The sequence below is a fragment of the Bison bison genome, unplaced genomic scaffold (assembly GCF_000754665.1).
Source record: "Bison bison bison isolate TAMUID 2011002044 unplaced genomic scaffold, Bison_UMD1.0 scf7180017864317, whole genome shotgun sequence".
Classification (NCBI taxonomy): domain Eukaryota; kingdom Metazoa; phylum Chordata; class Mammalia; order Artiodactyla; family Bovidae; genus Bison; species Bison bison.
The window spans coordinates 4924332-4943242 of record NW_011494889.1 but is presented as its reverse complement, the minus strand read 5'-3'; the positions used below and the strand labels follow the sequence as shown (position 1 = coordinate 4943242).

The window sequence follows — 18911 nt, the reverse complement described above, 5'->3', positions numbered from 1 at the left end:
AAATACAGAATATGTTAGATAATTATTAAGTCCAAGAACAAAAAGTAAGGCAGGGGATGGGAACTGTGAAGCATTAGGGTGAGAATTAAATTGTACACACACATACACATGATAGCCAGGAAAAATTATACTGAGAAGGTGATTTCTCAGTAAGGACCAGAGAAAGTGGATCCTTACATATGTATGAGAAGAACATTTTACATTAAGAAGTCTGTTGAGATAGTAAAAAGATAAGTGATTGCAGGGGTTGGAAGGAGGATGGGATGAATATGCAGGGTACAGAGGATTTCTCGGACAGTGAAACTACTCTATATATGTCACTATACAACCTAATATAAATTGTAGAGTTTTAGTAATAATGATGTGTCTAATGTAGATTCATTAATAATAACAAACACACCACTCTTTCCTTTCAGTATTGCTATGAACTTAAAACCATTCAAAACATCAAAGTCTATTAAAATAATAATACTAAAAACGAGTCCAATGTAGATAAAACAGAGTTAAAGGGAAAGAATAGTGAGAGATATGTATGAGAGGTAATGGGTGCCAGATCATGTAAAGTTTTATGTCATTTTCAGTGACTTACAATTACTTACAGTAAAACCATGGCAGGCTTCCCTTGTAGCTCAGCTGGTAAAGAATCTGCCTGCAATGTGGGAGACCTGGGTTCAGTCCCTGGTTGGGAAGATCCTCTGGAGAAGGGAAAGGCTACCCACTCCAGTATCCTGGCCTGGAGAATTCCATGGACCATATAGTCCATGGGGTCGCAAAGAGTCAGACACGACTAAGGGACTTATATTTTCCCTTTCAAAACCATGGCAGGGAAGCATTGCAGGATAGTGAGTGGAAAATGGACAAATACTGACTTGTGTTTTAAAAGGGTTACTCTGATGACTAGTTTAAGAAAAGTCTGAACTAGATAAGAGAAAAGGCAGGAAAACCATTTAGAAGGCTATTGCAGTAATCTAGGCAAAAGATGATGGTGGCTTGAGCCTAGGTTGGTGGCAGAAAAGGTAAAGATAATGATAGTTGCTGATACACTAGATATGGATAAGAAAGAAAGAGGAAAAATCAAGGGTGATACTACCGTTTTGGGCCTTAGCAATTAAGAGAATATAGTTACCATTTAGAGAGGAAGACTACAGAAGAAGTAAGTTTGGGATGAGAATATCAGAAGCTCAAATTATGTGTGAGATGCTTTTAGACATCCAGGTGGAAATGTCAAATAGGTCATCATGTAAACAAGTCTGGATTTCAGGGCTGGAGATAAAATCCTAGGGGTATCTATTACTCACATGATATCAAAAGGGGTGAGACTATATGAGATCACTTAGTGAATGAATATGGATGAAAAAGAAGTCCTAGGACTGTACCCTGGAACTCCAGTCTTTAGAAGCTGAGAAATGAAGGAAGAGCAAAGTGGATAAGAAAGAGCCAGGAAGAATGATAGGAAGAAGACCAGGCAAATTTGATGCCCAGATTTGGTATTACAATGAATGTGTATCAAATCTGTCTACATGTCAAATTAGATGAGGTCTAAATCAAATAAGATGAGGACCATATAATTGATAGATGAGTTTAAAAATATGAAGGTCATTGGTGACTTTGATAAGAACAATTTCAGTGGCCAGAAAACCCATAATGGATCTGAAGACTTGAAGGAGAGTGTTTGGAGACAGGATATAGATAACACTGTTATTATTGGAAGTCTTTCATTGCAAGAACAAGAAGGTGAAATAATAATTGGAGGAGAAATTTATCTCAAAAATAACACCATGCTTGTAATCTGATAGAAAGTACCCAGTAGATGATTCAGACAGATAGGGAAGAAGTGTACTTAAGCAGGCACAAAAGCAAAGAGGTTGACCTTAGCTGTGTTTTTTCCTATAGTAAGAGAAGAGTAAGTCGAATATATGATTATAGGGAAAGGAAGGTGGTGTTGGTGGTAACTTGATTATCTGTTATTAGGGTTGGGCATGTTGAATTGGAGGTGCTTAGGAGACAATTTTGAGGAGATATCAAGTCGACAGTTTGAAACCCAGGAAAGCTTCCAACCTACATAGTGGTGGTTTAGTCGCTAAGTTGTGTCCAACTCTTGCAAATCCATGGACTGTAGCCTGCTAGGCTCCTTTGTCCATGGGATTCTCCAGGCAAGAATACTGGAGTGGGTTGCCATTTCCTTCTCCAATGTAGATTGGAGTAGTTTAATTAGTTCTAATTCATCTCCAATGTAGATTCAGATGTAAATTCAGCATAATAGATGATAATTGAAATCAGGTAATATAATAGATGCAATAGCTCAGGAAGAAGGTGTAAAGAAAAGTTGAGCACCTGAGACAGAATACCTGAGAGTATTGGCATTTATGTGGAGGAAGGAGGGGATGGTGGGGGCTCACAAAGACAGCTAGAAAGTCAAAATGTAGGCAGAAATCAGGAAGGTGGGCATCACTGAAGCCAGAGGAAGACTGCATTTCAAGAGAGGGAAATGGTGACAGTGTCAAAGGTAGCCAGTAGATTGGATATAATAACAGTTTGGAACAATAGGTTTGAGACAGCATTTTTTTTGAGGTGATGGCAGCAGAAGCCAGATTTTGGCATAGGGAAGAAAAATTAGGCAATGAGTTAAGTGAATATGGCAGTCTCAAGATTTCAAGGTGGTTACCAGTGAACAGGAAGACCAGGAAAGTGGCTAAGTTGGCAAAAAATCTGCCTGCAATGCAAGGGACTGCCTGCAAAGCAGGAGACCTAGGTTCACTCCCCAGGTTGGAAAGATCCCCTGGAGAAGGAAATGGCAACCCACTCTAGTATTCTTGCCTGGGAAATTCCATGGATGGAGGAGTCTGGTGGGTTACAGTCCATGCAGTTGCAAGAGTCAGACACAACTGAGTGACTAAACCACTGCCATCATAGTAGACCCTCAGCACATTTTTAAAGGCTTCCCTGGTGGCTCAGACAGTAAAGAATCTGCCTGCAATGGTGGAAATGCGGGTTCGATCCCTGGATCAGGAAGATTCCCTGGAGAAAGGACTGGTAACCCACTCTAGTATTCTTGCTTGGAGAATTCCATGGACAGAGGAGCCTGGTTGGCTACAGTCCATGGGGTCTCAAAGAGTTGGATACGACTGAGTAACACTTTAACTTTCCTTTTTGTTTATTTTGTTTAAGTATGGCAGAGACTTATGTTTAATGCTAATAGGAAAAAACAAAAATGGTTTTATATAGAAAAAATTTTTTTGGCTGTGCTGGGTCTTCATTGCTGTGCACTTTTCTCTAGTCGCGGTGAGCAGAGGATACTCTCCAGTTGCAGTGTGAGGGCTTCTCCTTGCAATGGCTTCTCTTGTTGCCAAGGACAGACTCCAGGGCCTTTGGACTTCAGTAGTTGCAGCACGTGGGTCCAGTAGCTGTGGCTTCCAGGCTCCAGAGCACAGGCTCAGTAGTTGTGGTGCATGGACTCACTTCCTCTGAGGCATGTGGGATCTTCCTAGGCCAGAAATCAAACCCATGTCTTCTGCATTGGCAGGCATATTCTTTACCACTGAGCCTCCAGGGAAGCCCTTTATAGAAATTTTACTCAATTTACTTTCATCTACTTGTATTTCTGAAAGAATGCATCTTTGTAGTTTTTCATATTTTTTTTAAGTTGTTGTTTTTGTTGCTTCTGAATCTAGAAAGATTCTAAACATAACTGAATTTCACATTTTGATTGTAGATAATAAAGTGACACATTTGCTTGGACACAAAATGGTTATTTTTCTAGAAGTTAATCATATAATTATAATTTAATTTATATTCAATAATTTAGTGATAAAGGGATTTTTAAGATTACATTTTTAAATCAACCATTATTTATGTTCTTTGTTGACTTGGAAGCAATTATAGAATTACCCAGAACTATTTCACTTTTAAATTTATTTGCTGCTAACCAACTTTCTCCATCAAACTGCAGTAGAGATAAGGCTCTTCTCTACACTTCAGTTCAGTATTCAAAAACTGATTCCCCTGTCTCCTTTGCTGCTGCTACTGCTAAGTCACTTAAGTCGTGTCCGACTCTGTGTGACCCCATAGACGGAAGCCCACCAGGCTCCCCCGTCCAGGCAAGAACGCTGGAGTGGGTTGCCATTCCCTTCTCCAATACATGAAAGTGAAAGGGAGGTTTTTAAAAAGTTTGTAGAATTGTGTTTACCTCTAAGGGTTAATCAGTTCTGTCCCCCAGAACTAAACAAGTTTTATAACATTAAATGTGTTATATGTATATATATGTAGATTGGTAGGTACGTAGGGAAGAAGCAAAGAAGGAATTAGGGAAGGATGGCCTGAGTGTATTGAGAGAACTGTTCGTAGTATAATTTGAGTTTTCTTGAATTTTCTGTGCAATCTAGACCTGAGTGTAGAATCATACTGTGGTCCCTGTATCCTCCTTTTCCCCTTGCTTCCTCATGATCTCATACTTCCTAGCATATACACAGCTAAATAAGGAGAGCATAATCAGGATGTCTTCCTCAGATTTTCAAATGAACAACAAAATAAATGTTATTAAGCAGAGAAATCTATTTATTAATTAAAAGGAAATGATTGAGATTTCTTCATTTTAAGGGAAAGGATTGGGATTTGGAGCAATTGAGATATAGTGGTTTTTCAGAATAGAGCATATGATACAATACCATTATTTTACTTTTAATTCAACTCCTTTTTTTCTTGCATATTTTGAATTGTATTAGTCAAAGTGAAAGGGAAGAATTTGAAAATGAGTTCAAGCAACAGTATGAACGAGAAAAAGTGTTACTAACTGAAGAAAATAAAAAACTGACAAGTGAGCTTGATAAGGTGAGTGATTCAGTCTCATTTATGTTTTTTTTTTAATGTTTATTGACACATGCTAGATTGTTCAGTACTGCCATAGTAGTTGTAGATATAATTTTATATTTGATGTACATTTTAATTTAATATTTCTTCTTATATCAAAGATTGCTTCTGTGTACAGCCAATGTTTCATTTTACCAATCTTTACAAGAGTCTTCTGGAGAAAGGACTTGGCTCACCTTGTCTTGTTCTTTGTCCCAGTATTTTTTGAGCCCTTGTTCTTTATTTCACTTTCCATCCCTTTTACTCTTTTCTTTCAAACTCATCACTTATAATGTAATGGTTAGCTAAGTTAGGGCCTGCCTTTGGTAAGGACAGGAACAATTAAGCCAAACTAGAGTAATTTTGACAACTCTGATCTTATTCATGATGGAGAACTGAAATAGCTAGAAATAATACCATTGGTATGTAAGAAGCCAAAGAAACCAACTCTGTCTAAACCCTAGCACAAAGGGCTGAACTATAGACTAAATCTAGATTACAACAACCAGATTTATGAAAAAATTTAAAATACTTAAAGGAATCTTTTTCCAATTAGTATCTCAGTTTTCTTAAATTGCCATCATTCTGCATTTCTGTGTGATTTGTTAGCATCTGTGAAAATCCTAATGTTAATCTGCAATTTTAATGGTTGTACTTACTTATAAATAAGGTTTGGATAATTGTCCTTTATAATGAGTTCTAATATTTTCCAAAGTATTATGTTTAATTAGTCATTTCAACAACAGATTGAAAGACAATGGCTAAATAATCACAAAAAAAAGAGACTCTTCATTCTATCTTAATTTCCACCATATTCCATGTTTATTTTCATTTCTCTCACTATATTTCCCATGATTATTCAACTTTTTAAGCATTTAAAAATGACTTTGCTTGTTTGGTTACAAACCACTTGAGAAAGAACTCTGTTAGTTTATTTTATGCTTGCAAAGCTGATGAATACAAACACTGGAAAATGACCAAATACTAAGTAGTATGAATTATTTTAGACTGTGAATACTTTGTGAACATTATTGTATAGCTGTTGGTTATTTCCACTAAAATAAAACTAATAAGGCTTCCCTGGTGGTTCAGTGGATAAGAATCCACCTGCCAACGCAGGGGCACAGGTTCGACCCCTGGTCCAGGAAGATTCCACATGCTGTGAAGCAGCTAAGTGTGTGCACCACAGCTAATGAGCCCACACTCTAGAGTCCGTGAGTCACAACTGCTGAAGCCTGTGTGCTCTAGGGCCACCCAGTCACAGTTACTGAAGCCCGTGCACCTAGAAGCCAAGCTCCACAACTAGAGAAGTCACTGCAGTGTGAAGCCTGCGTACCACACGAAGAGAACCCCCGTTCCCTGCAACTAGAGAAAGCCTGCACGCAGCAACAAAGACACGGTGCAACCAAAATAAAATAAATGTATCTTTAAAAACTAGTATGATTTAAATTTTATCCAAATAAGTCACATAATTGTTATTGAATGGACTTGTATCATGACTGCAAAATTGAGCAATCATTTCTGTCTACAAGACAGAATTTTAAGATTCTGTTAAGAGTTATCTTGAGGTAAGAAATATAATTAAATCTTAGAAAGCCACTTCATATAGAATTTCTAAGCAAATGACCTAGTAAAAGATGGTATTATAGTTGAATAAAAATTGAATTGTGATATAATCAGATTGAATATAGATCAAATTTTATATTCACCCCTTGGCTTTATTTCATGATTAACCATAATGTTCTGGTGAGCTTACCAGAAACACATCTTTAGAAATAATTTTTAAACAATACTCTTTTGATTTTGATGAGATCTGAAAGATAAAAACCTATCTCCTAATTTTATAAAAAATAGAGCATTTCGATATTTGGCAAAACTAATACAGTATTGTAAAGTTTAAAAATAAAATAAAATTTAAAAAAAGAAAAAAAAATAGAGCATTACCTTGTCTTGCTAAATTGAAAGATATGAAAGAGAATGTGAGTAGAACTTTGACAGCAAATCATAATGGTTGGAGAGTATTCAATGACAAATGATAACAAGGAAATATTTATTCCTTGAGAGGGGAGGATCTGGGTCTTCTTCTGTTTGAACCTCTTCTGTATTTTTGCTCCTCGTATTTAGCTTTACTTGTCTTTCTCCTTCTTACTCAGCCCGCTGCGTATTTTCACTCTTTCTTTCCATTTATTTATTTTTGTTTGTTTGATTACATGGAACATTTTCCCCAAGAGAAATAACCAAAGAACACCTTTGCCATTGCTACGCCAGCTGTCCCAGCTGGAAGAGAACCGAATTCCTTCTCAACACAACTTCAGATATAGACACCAAAAAGCAATTCGTGTGTTAATTTTGAAACTTAGATAACTAATAGGTTCTTACAGTCAGGTTTTTTAACTTCAAAAGTAAAAATTAAAAATTAAATAGAAAAAACCTTATTGATATTTTCAGAAGTCTGTATTCAAAGTTTCTATTAAAGGTAACTTATTGCAAATAAAATCACCATCTGTGCCAAGGAGTGGAAGTAAATGGTTTCCGGTGAGAAAAGATTATCATTTGTATCTTGTTTTTAAATAATTATTTTGCGTAAAATCAAACTTGCACAAAGTGTGGAAAATATTCAACACAGAAGTTACCTATGATTTCATCAACCTGAAACAGCTGTTTTACTTTTATATGTTCCTTTCCAGGTTCTCTTGGTTGGTACACATATTATTACATAATTTCAGTCATATATACATTTTATTTTCTAATCTGCCTTTTCACTTAAAACATGAGCACTCTTCCATATCCTATGTAGTCTTATAATTATCATAAACCAAATATGTCAGTTCACAAATAGTAAAATCTTATTCTCAGATATGCAAAATGAGCTAATACTTAGGTAAAGTTTACTTTTTACCCTCCTAATTTACTTTATATAAATCATTTAATCCTCACAAATCTTTCAGGTATACCCTATTTTTCTTAGCATTTTACAGATACTGAGGCAAAAGGGAGGTGAAGCTACTCTCCTAATCTCACAACTAGCGGATGGCAGAATGGGATTAGAACACAGGTAGTCTGGCTCCAGAGCCCATGCTTTTGTTTAGTGAGAATGAAAAAATTAGCTTTTTCTGACAAATACTAAACAAATCTATTTAAGACTGCTTGTAACTATTGTAACATGACAGTGCAAAAATCTGTATTTCCTCCTCTTCTTGCAAATCTCCAGCTGAAACCCCAACCACAAATTATTTGGATGGGCTGTCAAAAGCAGTGGTGATCAAAAAATGATGTGTTGTGGGAATTAGTGATAACACTGCATCTGGAAAAAACATTCTCAAAAACAGCCTGTATACCTCTGGCTGTGTTAACATCAAGAGATTGATGCATCCTCTCCAAAAAAAAAAAAGTTTCATAGTGGACACAGTTATTGAAAATAGTAATTTCAGAGTTCCCAGAGTTAACTAAAGGAAGACAAATGCAAAACATTGCTGAGTTAAATTAAAGGATGTCTAAACAAATGGAGAGAGATACTGTTAGGATATTGTTAGAACTGCAGTTCTCTAATCTGTAGATTGAAGGAAATCCCTATAAAGATTATATAGGCTTTTTTGTTAGAAGTGACAAGCTTATTCTTAAATGTATATGGGTATACAAAAGATCTAAAGTAGCAAAAATATTTCAGGGAGTGGGTATAAAAGTTGAAGAGTTTACACTACCAAAGTTTGAAACTTACTGTAAATCTACAGTAATCAAAAGATTACTAAAGGAAATCAACCCTGAATATTCCTTGGAAGGACTGATGTTGAAACTGAAGCTCCAGTACTTTGGCCACCTGATGCAAAGAGCCAACCAATTGGAAAAGACCCTGATGCTATGAAAGATTGAGGGCAGGAGGAGAAGGGGATGACAAAGAATGAGATGGTTGGATGGCATCACCGACTCATTGGACATGAGTTTGAGCAAGCTCTGGTGATGGTGAAGGACAGGGAAGCCTGGTGTGTTGCAGTCCATGGGGTCACAAAGAGTCAGACACGACTGAGCAACTGAACAACAACCTTGCTATAACAAAACAGAGTAGAGTCCAAAAATAAGATGTCATATTAGAGTTGATTGATTTTCAGCACAAGTGCCAAGGCAATTAAATGGGAAAAAAATAAATGTGAGACATGATACTATACTAGAAGAGAACATAGGAAAAATATTCTATGATGTAAATCATAGCAGTAGTTTCTTAGGTCTGTCTCCCAAAGCAATAGAAATAAAAGCAAAAATAAGCAAATGGTACCTAATTAAACTTAAAAGCTTTTGCACAGCAAAGAAAATCATAAATAAAATGAAAAAAAAAAAAAAAAACAAACTTGTGGACTGGGAAAGAAATATTTGCAAATGATGCAACCAGCAAGGGCTTAATTTCCAAAATATACAAACAGCTCATATAACTCAATAACAAAAACAAACCCAATCAAAAAATGGTCAGAAGACCTAAATAGACATTTGTCCAAAGAAAATATACAGATGGCTAACAAACACATGAAAAGATGCCCAACACTGCTAATTATTAGAGAAATGCAAGTGAAAACTATAATGAGATGCCACCTTATACCAGTCAGAATGACCATCATCAAAAAGTCTACAAAGAATAAATGCTGGAGAGGATATGGTGAAAAGGGACCTTCCTACAGTGTTAGTGGGAATGTAGATAGTGGCAGGCACTATGGGAAACAGGATGGAGGCTTCTTAAAAAACTAAAAATAGAGTTCAATCCAGCAATCCCACTCCTGAACATAAATCTGGAGAAACTCAAATTTGAAAAGGTAATGCACCTCTGTTCATAGCAGTGCTGTTCACAGTAGCTAAGATATGGAAGCAACCTAAATGTCCACCAACAAATGAATAGTTAAAGATGTGGTATATATTGATATATATGAAATTGAATACTTTGTTGTTCTTTAGCCACTAAGTCCTGTTCAGCTGTTTGCAACCCCATGGACTGCAGCATGCCAGGCTCCTCTATTCTCTGCTATCTCACAGAGTTTGCTCACATTTAAATCCATTGAATTGGTGATGCTATTTAACCATCTTATCCTCTGCCACCCACCTCCCCTCTTCCCCTCAATCTTTCCCAGCATCAGGGTCTTTTTCAGTGAGTTGGCTCTTTGCATCATGTGGTCGAAGTATTGGAGCTTCAGTTTCAACATCAGTCCTTACAATGAATATTCAGGGTTGATTTCCTTTAGGATTAACTGGTTTGATCTCCTTGCAGTCCAAGGGACTCTTGAGAGTCTTCTCTAGTAGCACAGTTCAAAAGCATCAATTCTCAGTGCTCAGTCTTCTTTATGGTCCAACTTTCACATCCGTACATGACTACTGGAAAAACCATAGCTTTAACTATATGGACCTTTGTCAGCAAGCTAATGTCTCTGCTATTTAATACGCTGTCTAGGTTAGTCATAACCTTCCTTCCAAGGAGCAAGCATCTTTTAACTTCATGGCTGCAGTCACTGTCCACAGTGAAATTGGAGCCCAAGAAAATAAAATATGTCACTACTTCTACTTTTTTCCCCTTCTGTTTGCCATGAAGTGATAGGACCAGAGGCCATAATCTTAGTTTTTTACTGCTGAGTTTCAAGCCAGCTTTTTCACTCTCCTCTTTTGGCCTCATAAGAGTCTCTTTAGTTCCTCTTCACTTTTTGCTATTAGAGTGGTATCATCTGCATATCTGAGGTTGTTGATATTTCTCCAGCAATCTTGATTCCAGCTTGTGGTTCATCCAGCCTGGCATTTCACGTGGTGTACTATGCATAGAAGTACATATGTAAGCTGTGCATAAGTAAGAAGGGTGACAGTATACAGCCTGTTACTCCTTTTCCAATTTGGAACCAGTGCGTTGTGCCATGTCTGGTTCTAACTGTTGCTTCTTGACCCACATACAGGTGTCTCAAGAGACAGGTAAGGTGGTCTGTTACTCCCATCTCTCTAAGAATTTTCCAGTCTGTTGTGATCCACACAGTCAAAGGCTTTAGAGTAGTCAATGAAACAGAAGTAGATATTTTTCTGAAATTCACCTGCTTTCTTTGTGATCCAGTGAATGTCAGCAGTTTGATCTTTAGTTCCTCTGCCTCTTCAAAACTCAGCTTATACATCTGAAGTTCTTGGTTCACATCTGAAATTGCTGAAGGATTTTGAGAATTACCTTGCTAGCATAGGAAATGAGTGCCATTGTATGGTGGTTTGAACGTTCTTTGGCATTGCCTTTCTTTGGGATTGGTATGAAAACTGACCTTTTCCAATCCTGTGGCCATTGCTGAGTTTTCCAAATGTGATGACATATTGAGTACAGCACTTTAACAGCATCATTTTTTAGGATTTTAAATAGCTCAACTAAAATTCCATCATCTCCACTAGCTTTGTTCATAGTAATGCTTTCTAAGGCCTACTTGACTTCACACTCCAAGATGTCTGGTTGGTGTTTTCTATGACCAGTGCGTTCTTTTGGCAGAATTCTGTTAGCCTTTGCCCTGCTTCATTTTGTACTCTAAGACTAAACTTGCCAATTACTGCAGGTATCTCTTGACTTCCTACTTTTGCATTCTAATCTCCTATGATGAATAGGGCATCTTTTTTTTTTTTTGGTATTAGTTCTAGGAGGTCTTCTAGGTCTTCATAGAATTGTTCAACTTCAGCTTCTTTGGCATTGGTTGTGGGGGCATAGAATTGGATTACTGTGATGTTGAATGCTTTGCCTTGAGACTGCATCCAAGTACTGCATTTTGGACTCTTGTTGATTATGAGGGCTACGCCATGTCTTCTATGGGATTCTTGCCCACAGGAGTAGATATAATGTTCATCTTAATTAAATTCACCCATTCCTGTTCATTTTAGTTCACTGATTGTTAAGCTATCCATGTTCAGTCTTGCCATCTCCTACTTGACTATGTTCAATTTTCCTTGATTTACAGACCTAACATTACAGATTTCTATCTAATATTGTTCTTTACAGCATTGGGCTTTACTTTCACCAGCAGACACGTTCACAGCTGAGCATTGTTCCTACTTTGGCATACCCACTTCATTCTTTCTGGACCTATTAGTAATTGCCCTGTATCTTTTTGCCTTGTCCTACTGTTCATGGGGTTTTCTCTAGGCACTACTGAAGTGATTTGACATTCCTCCTCCAGTGGGCCACGTTTTGTCAAAACTCTTTATTATGCCCATCTTGGCTGGCCCTGCACAGCATGGCTCATAGCTTCTTTGAGCTATGCAAACCCCTTCTCCGTGACAAGGTTGTGATCTATGAAAGGGAATGGAATACTACTCAGCCATTAGAAAATTTGTAAATAAGTTCATTTGTATCATTTTTTAAGATTCCACATACAATTGACATCATATGATACTTGCCTTTCTCTGTCTGTCTTCCTTCACTTAGTGTTCATCTTTAAGTCCATCCATGTTGTGGCAAATGACATCATTTCGTTCTTTTTTTCCTGGAATACTACTCAGCCATTAAACAGAATGAAATATGTCATTTGCCACAACATGAATGAACTTAGAGATTATGTACTAAGTGAAGTTAAGTCATACAGAGAAAGATAAATATCATTTAATATCACTTATATGTGGAATCTTAAAAAATGATACAAATGAACTTATTCACAAAACAGAAAGTGACTCGTAGACATTGAAAGCAATTTAGGGTTACCAAAGGGAAAAGGACAGGAGAGGGATAAATTTGGAGTTTGGGATTAAAAGATACAAACTACTATATATAAAATATACAAACAGCAAGATTCTACTGTATAGGACAGGAAATATCAATATCTTGTAATAAGCTACAATGGAATGGAATATGGAAAAGGTTCTCTCTCTATAGATAGATATAGATTTATCTGAATCATTGCTGATGTGATTTCATCAGAAACTACACAACACTGTAAGTCAACTGAATTTAAAAAAAAAAAACAGAGATTATATACACATACACACCCTTATATACATACACTCACATAATCACACACATGTATTATGTATAAAAATGTTTACTGTAAGGAATTGGCTCACTTGATTATTATTGTTGTTTAGTTGCTAAGTTGTGTTCCAAGATCTGCAGTTTGTAAGCTGGAGAGACAGTTTAGTCCAAGTCCAAAGGGCTTAAGAACCAAGAGAACCAGTGGTGTAATTCTAGTCCAAAAGCTAGTGAAGACTCCAAACCCAGGGAGAGCGACTGTTTCAGTAAGAGACCAAAGACAAGTGCAAGCAGCGTGAAGGCAGTCAGGCAGGAGCAGTTCCCTCTTACTCACTAGAGTCAGCCTTTTCTTCTTTTCAGGCCTTCAACTGATTGAATAGGGTCCACTCACATTAGGAAGGGTAATCTGCTTTATTCAGTCAATTGATTCAAATGTTACTCTCACCCAGAGACATCTTCAGAGATACCAACATAATGTGTAAGCAGATGTCTAGGCACCCTATGACCCAGTCAAGTTGACATAAATTTAATCATCCCATGGCCTCTCATCTTCACAAACCTGTTAATAATTGTTCTAGGATAAATTCACCTCCTTCAAACTGAGTAATCAAAAATAAACTATAAACATACCAGAAAGGGAGAAAGGAATAGTGATAACTAATGGCAGAGTGAGACCGTTTATCAGAAAAATGTAGCCATGAAGTAAAAATTACATGCAAATATTTTATCATGGATTTTTAAAAACTTAATAAAGCAAGAAGTTTTGCTTCTGTGACAGATTAGCTTACATCATACCTACCACTACCACCTCACCAAGAACTATAAAGCTGGATGGATTTAAAAAAAAAATTTTTTTTAATACAGTAGGAATACTGCCTACAGTATTCTTTTTTTTTATTTTATTTTTAAACTTTACAATATTGTATTAGTTTTGCCCAACATCGAAATGTTTGCCTACAGTATTCATCTGCAAGAAGGCATTGGAAAAATAGGAAGGCAGCCTAGACTTTACTGACCCAGATCCTACAGAAAGGAGTAGAACTGAGAGATGAGCCCAGCATCATTGCCACTTGAGGATTCGCTGGTATGAACGCTATCACTGAGAATCCAGGAAGTTGAGCACACTATTCCACAGTATTATCACGAGTTTGGAGAGATTAAAAACTAAATATCAATGCAGGATCCTTGATAATCAATTCAAGCTTTCAATTAAGGTCATTGAAAAGACTCCATTTTCATAATAAGCATGAACCAAAAAGAGAAGAGCCCACTCAGTGACTGAAACCCAGCCTTTAAGTAATTCAGTCCTTCATCTGTCTTTGTTTAGTTGCCTGCCAGAGTATAAGTAAGCGCTCTCTGGAGGAAGATATTATATAGAGTCTCAGATCATCTTTAAAATTTTCATTTGGTGTGCATGGCATGCAGTAAGTAATTACAATGCATACCAAGAAAAACAACCTAATAAAACCAAGACATAAAAATATAACAGCAACCAAATATTAAGTCAGAAAATAAAAAATGAGAGGAAAACTAGTCAGTTTAAACAGACCTACACAATTCCCAGTAAAGAAAATAGAAGACATGTAGAATTTCCGCAGACACCTGGAACCTATACAAAGAAGTCAAATAAATCTTTAAGAGTAAAAAATAAAATAATTGAAACACCTAACAGAAAATTTTAACAGTAGATTGGAAAGAAGCAAAGAAAGGGTAAATAAACTTTCCATGCTGAAGTAAAGATATATCAATACGTTTTAAAGCACAGAAATATATAAAAAAGGTATATATAGAGACATAGGGGATGTGATGAAAAAAATCTGACAGAAAATATTTGCTTTCCCAGAAGGAGAGAGAACGTTTGTGGCAGAAGCAATATTTGCAAAGTTAATAGCCCACCATTTTCCAAAACCTATGAGAAATATTTAGCTACAAATTCAAGAAATGTCACAGACCCTAAAGGGAAATTAAATCCCTATCAGGCATACTATGGAAGAATTGCAAAAACCAGCAACCAAACCTAGACAGCATATTAAAAAGCAGAGACAGCACTTTGCCAACAAAGGTCTGTATAGTTAAAGCTATGGTTTTTCCAGTAGTCATGTACAGATATGAGAGTTGACCATATAGAAGGCTGATTGACGAAGAATTGATGCTTTTGAACTGTGGTGCTGGAGAAGACTTGAGAGTCCCTTGGACAGTAAGGAGATCAAACCAGTCAATCCTAAAGGAAATTAACCCAGAATATTCATTGGAAGGACTGATACTGAAGCTGGAGCTCAAATACTTTGGCCACTTGATGCGAAGAGCCAACTCATTGGAGAAGACCCTGATGCTGGGAAAGATTGAAGGCAGGAGGGGAAGGGGACAACAGATGATAAGATGGTTGGATGGCATCATTGACTCAATGGGCATGAGTTTGAGCAAACTCCAGGAGATAGTAAAGGACCAGGAAGCCTGGCATGCTGCAGTCCATGGGGTTGCGAAGAGTCAGACGTGACTGAGCAGCTGAACTACAACAGAACAACCAAAGAAAATCCAGGAAGCAGCCAGAGAAGAAAGACATGTTATATTCAAAGGAGCAACAGCTAAACTTAAAGCTGTCTTTCCAACAGAAAAGGAACAGAACCCAGAAATAAAGGAATGCTGAAGGACAATAACTGCCAATCTGAAATATTTTATACAGCAGAAAATGTCTTTCAAAAATGAAAGCAAAAATTCAGAGTATAGAAAACTCTATAAGACAAACAACCTACTTTTTTCAACAAATAAATTACATGAAAATTTAAAGTGTTGGAAGGGAGCTTCTGTGTCCTAAGTGTGTTCCTCTAGCACTCAGATGTGAAACCTAGTCACCAGTGTAGTGCTATTTGGAGACAAAGCCTTTGGGAGATGATTGGGCAATCAGGGTAGAGCCCTTATGAATAGGATTAGTGCTCTTATACAAGAGACCCCACAGAACTCCCTCATCCCGTGGCCATCTATAAACCAGGAAGTGGGCCCTTGCCAGACACTGAATCTGCGGATGCCTTGATCTTGGACCTCCCAGCCTCCAGAACCAGGAGAAATAAATAGTTCTTGTTTAAGCCCCTCAGACTATGGTATTCTGTTAAACAGCTACCCAAGACGAGTACTCCAGAACCTAAGAGTGAGTGAGTGAAGTCGCTCAGTCGTGTCCGACTCTGCGACCTCATGGACTGTAGCCCCCCAGGCTCCTCCATCCATGGGATTCTCCAGGCAAGAGTACTGGAGTGGGTTGCCATATGAGTAAGAGAGGCTTAAAAGATAGAGCAACCATTGTGTTATGTTAAAAGACAGAGCAACCATTATGTTATGTTTACTTATTGGTACGATTCAGTTTAACACGCTGTTAAGTCTTTTGATATCTTGAGACAACTGGAAATTTGAATAGTGACTACCTATATATAAGACTCAGAGAAGGCAGTGGCACCCCACTCCAGTACTCTTGCCTGGAAAATCCCATGGACGGAGGAGCCTGGTAGGCTGCAGTCCATGGGGTCGCTAGGAGTCGGACACGACTGAGCGACTTCCCTTTCTCTTTTCACTTTCATGCATTGGAAAAGGAAATGGCAACCCACTCCAGTGTTCTTGCCTAGAGAATCCCAGGGACGGGGGAGCCTGGTGGGCTGCTGTCTGTGGGGTCGCACAGAGTCGGACATGACTGAAGTGACTTGGCATTGGCATATATAAGACTACCTATATAAGAAAGTTTGTTAAATATAATAATAATATTGTGGTTATGAACAGAGAGCCTTATTTTCTAGAGATACACCAGAAATATATATGGATAAAATTATATGATGTTTGGTATTTGCTGCAGAATAATACTGGAGGAGGGGGTAAGAAGACAGGTGTACAAATGAAATAAGATTGACATTAAGGTGATAACTGTTGAAGTTGCTAATGATGGGTTCATGGGAATTTGTTTATACTCTTCTATTCATTTTTGTATATACTTGAAACTCATTATAAGTTTTTTTTTTTTTAAAGAAGATGACATAGAGATATTTTAAGACAAAAAAAACGAGAGATATTGTTACCAGCAGAATTGGGGAGTTCTTCCCGGCAAATGGAAAATGTTCACAAATGGAACCAATTAATATAGGGAGTGAAGGGAAAGCAAAGGCAGAAGGAGAATTCAGAGTACTTGATGTTTCCAAATTCAGTGACCAGGGGGTGCATCACAATAGAAATCAGGAAGATAAGCACTTTTGACTTACAAAATTTAACAAGAGGCATCTGAGTCCTGTTCCTAAAAGTCACACTTCTTTAAGCATCTTGAAACTGCCTTTCAGCTTACTACTCTGTGTGAGAACTTAAGTGCACGCAACCAGCAGTTAGAAGAAGAGGTCAAAGATCTAGCAGATAAGAAGGAATCGGTTGCTCATTGGGAGGCTCAGATCACAGAAATAATTCAGTGGTGAGTACTCTTTAAATGTGTTTTGTGGCTGATTTTTGGCCATATAGTCAAATTGGTATGAATTCCAGGAGGAATATTTATTATTAGTCTGTGTTTCTTCTATGTTTTCTGTTTTTTCTGCTTTTCCTTAACTGTCAGATATTCCATATCAGCTTTTACAGTTTCATTAGAAGCTGATATTTCTTTCCAAGAAAGAAAATATTATTCTCTCTGAAGAGAGTTCTTATAGAACTGAAGAAACTCATTTGCTAGCCATCAATATTTCTAAGACCAAAATTCCTGTATTTGTGTTTATTTTAGGAAACAGCCTGGAGAAAATTTTAGAAGCTAAAGATGTTATGCCTTCACCTTTTTCATAATTAAAACAGACTAATTCACATCTGGCATTTTAAAGACATTAAATGGTTACAGTTAGTTTTATCAACTGTTCTTTAAGCCCATAGGATTTAATTTGAGATAATTACCTTAGTGACTTTCATATTAATTAACTCATTAAATGATTGTTCTGATATTTGTAAAAATCTGTATATTTTTATAATACTTAAAGTTGAATCCAATAGGGATTGTATTTTCTAATGAAAATAGGTAGCTTAACTTTTTATGCTTTTTAACTTTCTGACTTTTTCAGCATATTATTGATGTTTTATTTACATAAACAACTACTGGTTTCTTCATATATCTATAGACCAAGAATTTGGTGAGAATTTTAGTTTATCATGCTCTTATTTTGGTTCTCTAAGCATTTTTTCCTTGCTTATATTAGATTAATACTCTCCTTCTTAAATGAAATCATAAGTGAATAAACACTGTCTTTTTAAATAATCTTACCCAGTTGACTCATGTATTTTGATACTGATTTATCTGTAGAACCCTTATGTTAACTCAGCTTTAGCTTATGAATGTGACTATTCACTGCATATCTGAAGGAAAATGCCCAAATTGTGGAAGTTTGGTTGTGTTCCAAATAGTACAGTTAATGGTTCTTTAATATTTAATTGATATCCTTGTCATAAACTGCAGTTCTGAAGCAAAATCGCTATAATCTTTAACCTTGCTTATACATCAAACATTATGACTCTTCATTTGTAACTCCATCATTATGTAATCAAATTTGTATCTAAGATGTTAGTGAAAATGACTTTATAGAAGACAAAACTGATTTAGCCAAAGCCTGCAATCCTAGACCACTGATCTTTTCAAGTGATTGCATGATGAATTGAGATGGAATGGGAAGTGGTTCTAGTAAAGGAAAGAAGCTATAATTATGGACTGTCTGGAAAGGGTTAGTAGAAAGGATGAAGATGAAATTTTTCTGCATATTTCACATTCAAATGAAATATGCAGAAAAAATCAAGAATACAGGAAGTCAATCTGCATTAAAGCTGTTATTTAGAACTGGACTAATACATTAGATAACAAATTATTAAATACCTAATAGGCTAAAAGTAAAAGATATACTCACTGTTCTCAGGGTTCTAAACTATTTGAAAGTTAAGTATGATATTCTTTGCAAGCTTATAAACGTTAAAAGTCTCAGCTGTTTCTGGTTTTTTAATCTGGTGTATTAAAAAATGCTAACACAAGATTTTGGAAACTTGTCACATGCAGAATTGTAAATGTTTCCATTGGTCAAATTAACATTTTTAAAATAAAACAAACATGCTGTATATAAGACTTCAT

The 18911-nt window shown here is 36.6% G+C and overlaps 1 protein-coding gene across 7 annotated transcripts in view; it reads left to right on the top strand.

Moving 5' to 3' along the window:
- Positions 1 to 18911, top strand: part of CDC42BPA (CDC42 binding protein kinase alpha (DMPK-like)) — a 298104-nt gene that overhangs the window by 213131 nt on the left and 66062 nt on the right. For all 7 annotated transcript variants that reach the window (XM_010852881.1, XM_010852884.1, XM_010852883.1 and 4 more), the window contains 2 exons: positions 4722 to 4827; positions 17107 to 17231. In XM_010852881.1, coding sequence (XP_010851183.1) covers positions 4722 to 4827; positions 17107 to 17231 — 231 coding nt within the window. The remainder of the gene's footprint in view (positions 1 to 4721; positions 4828 to 17106; positions 17232 to 18911) is intronic.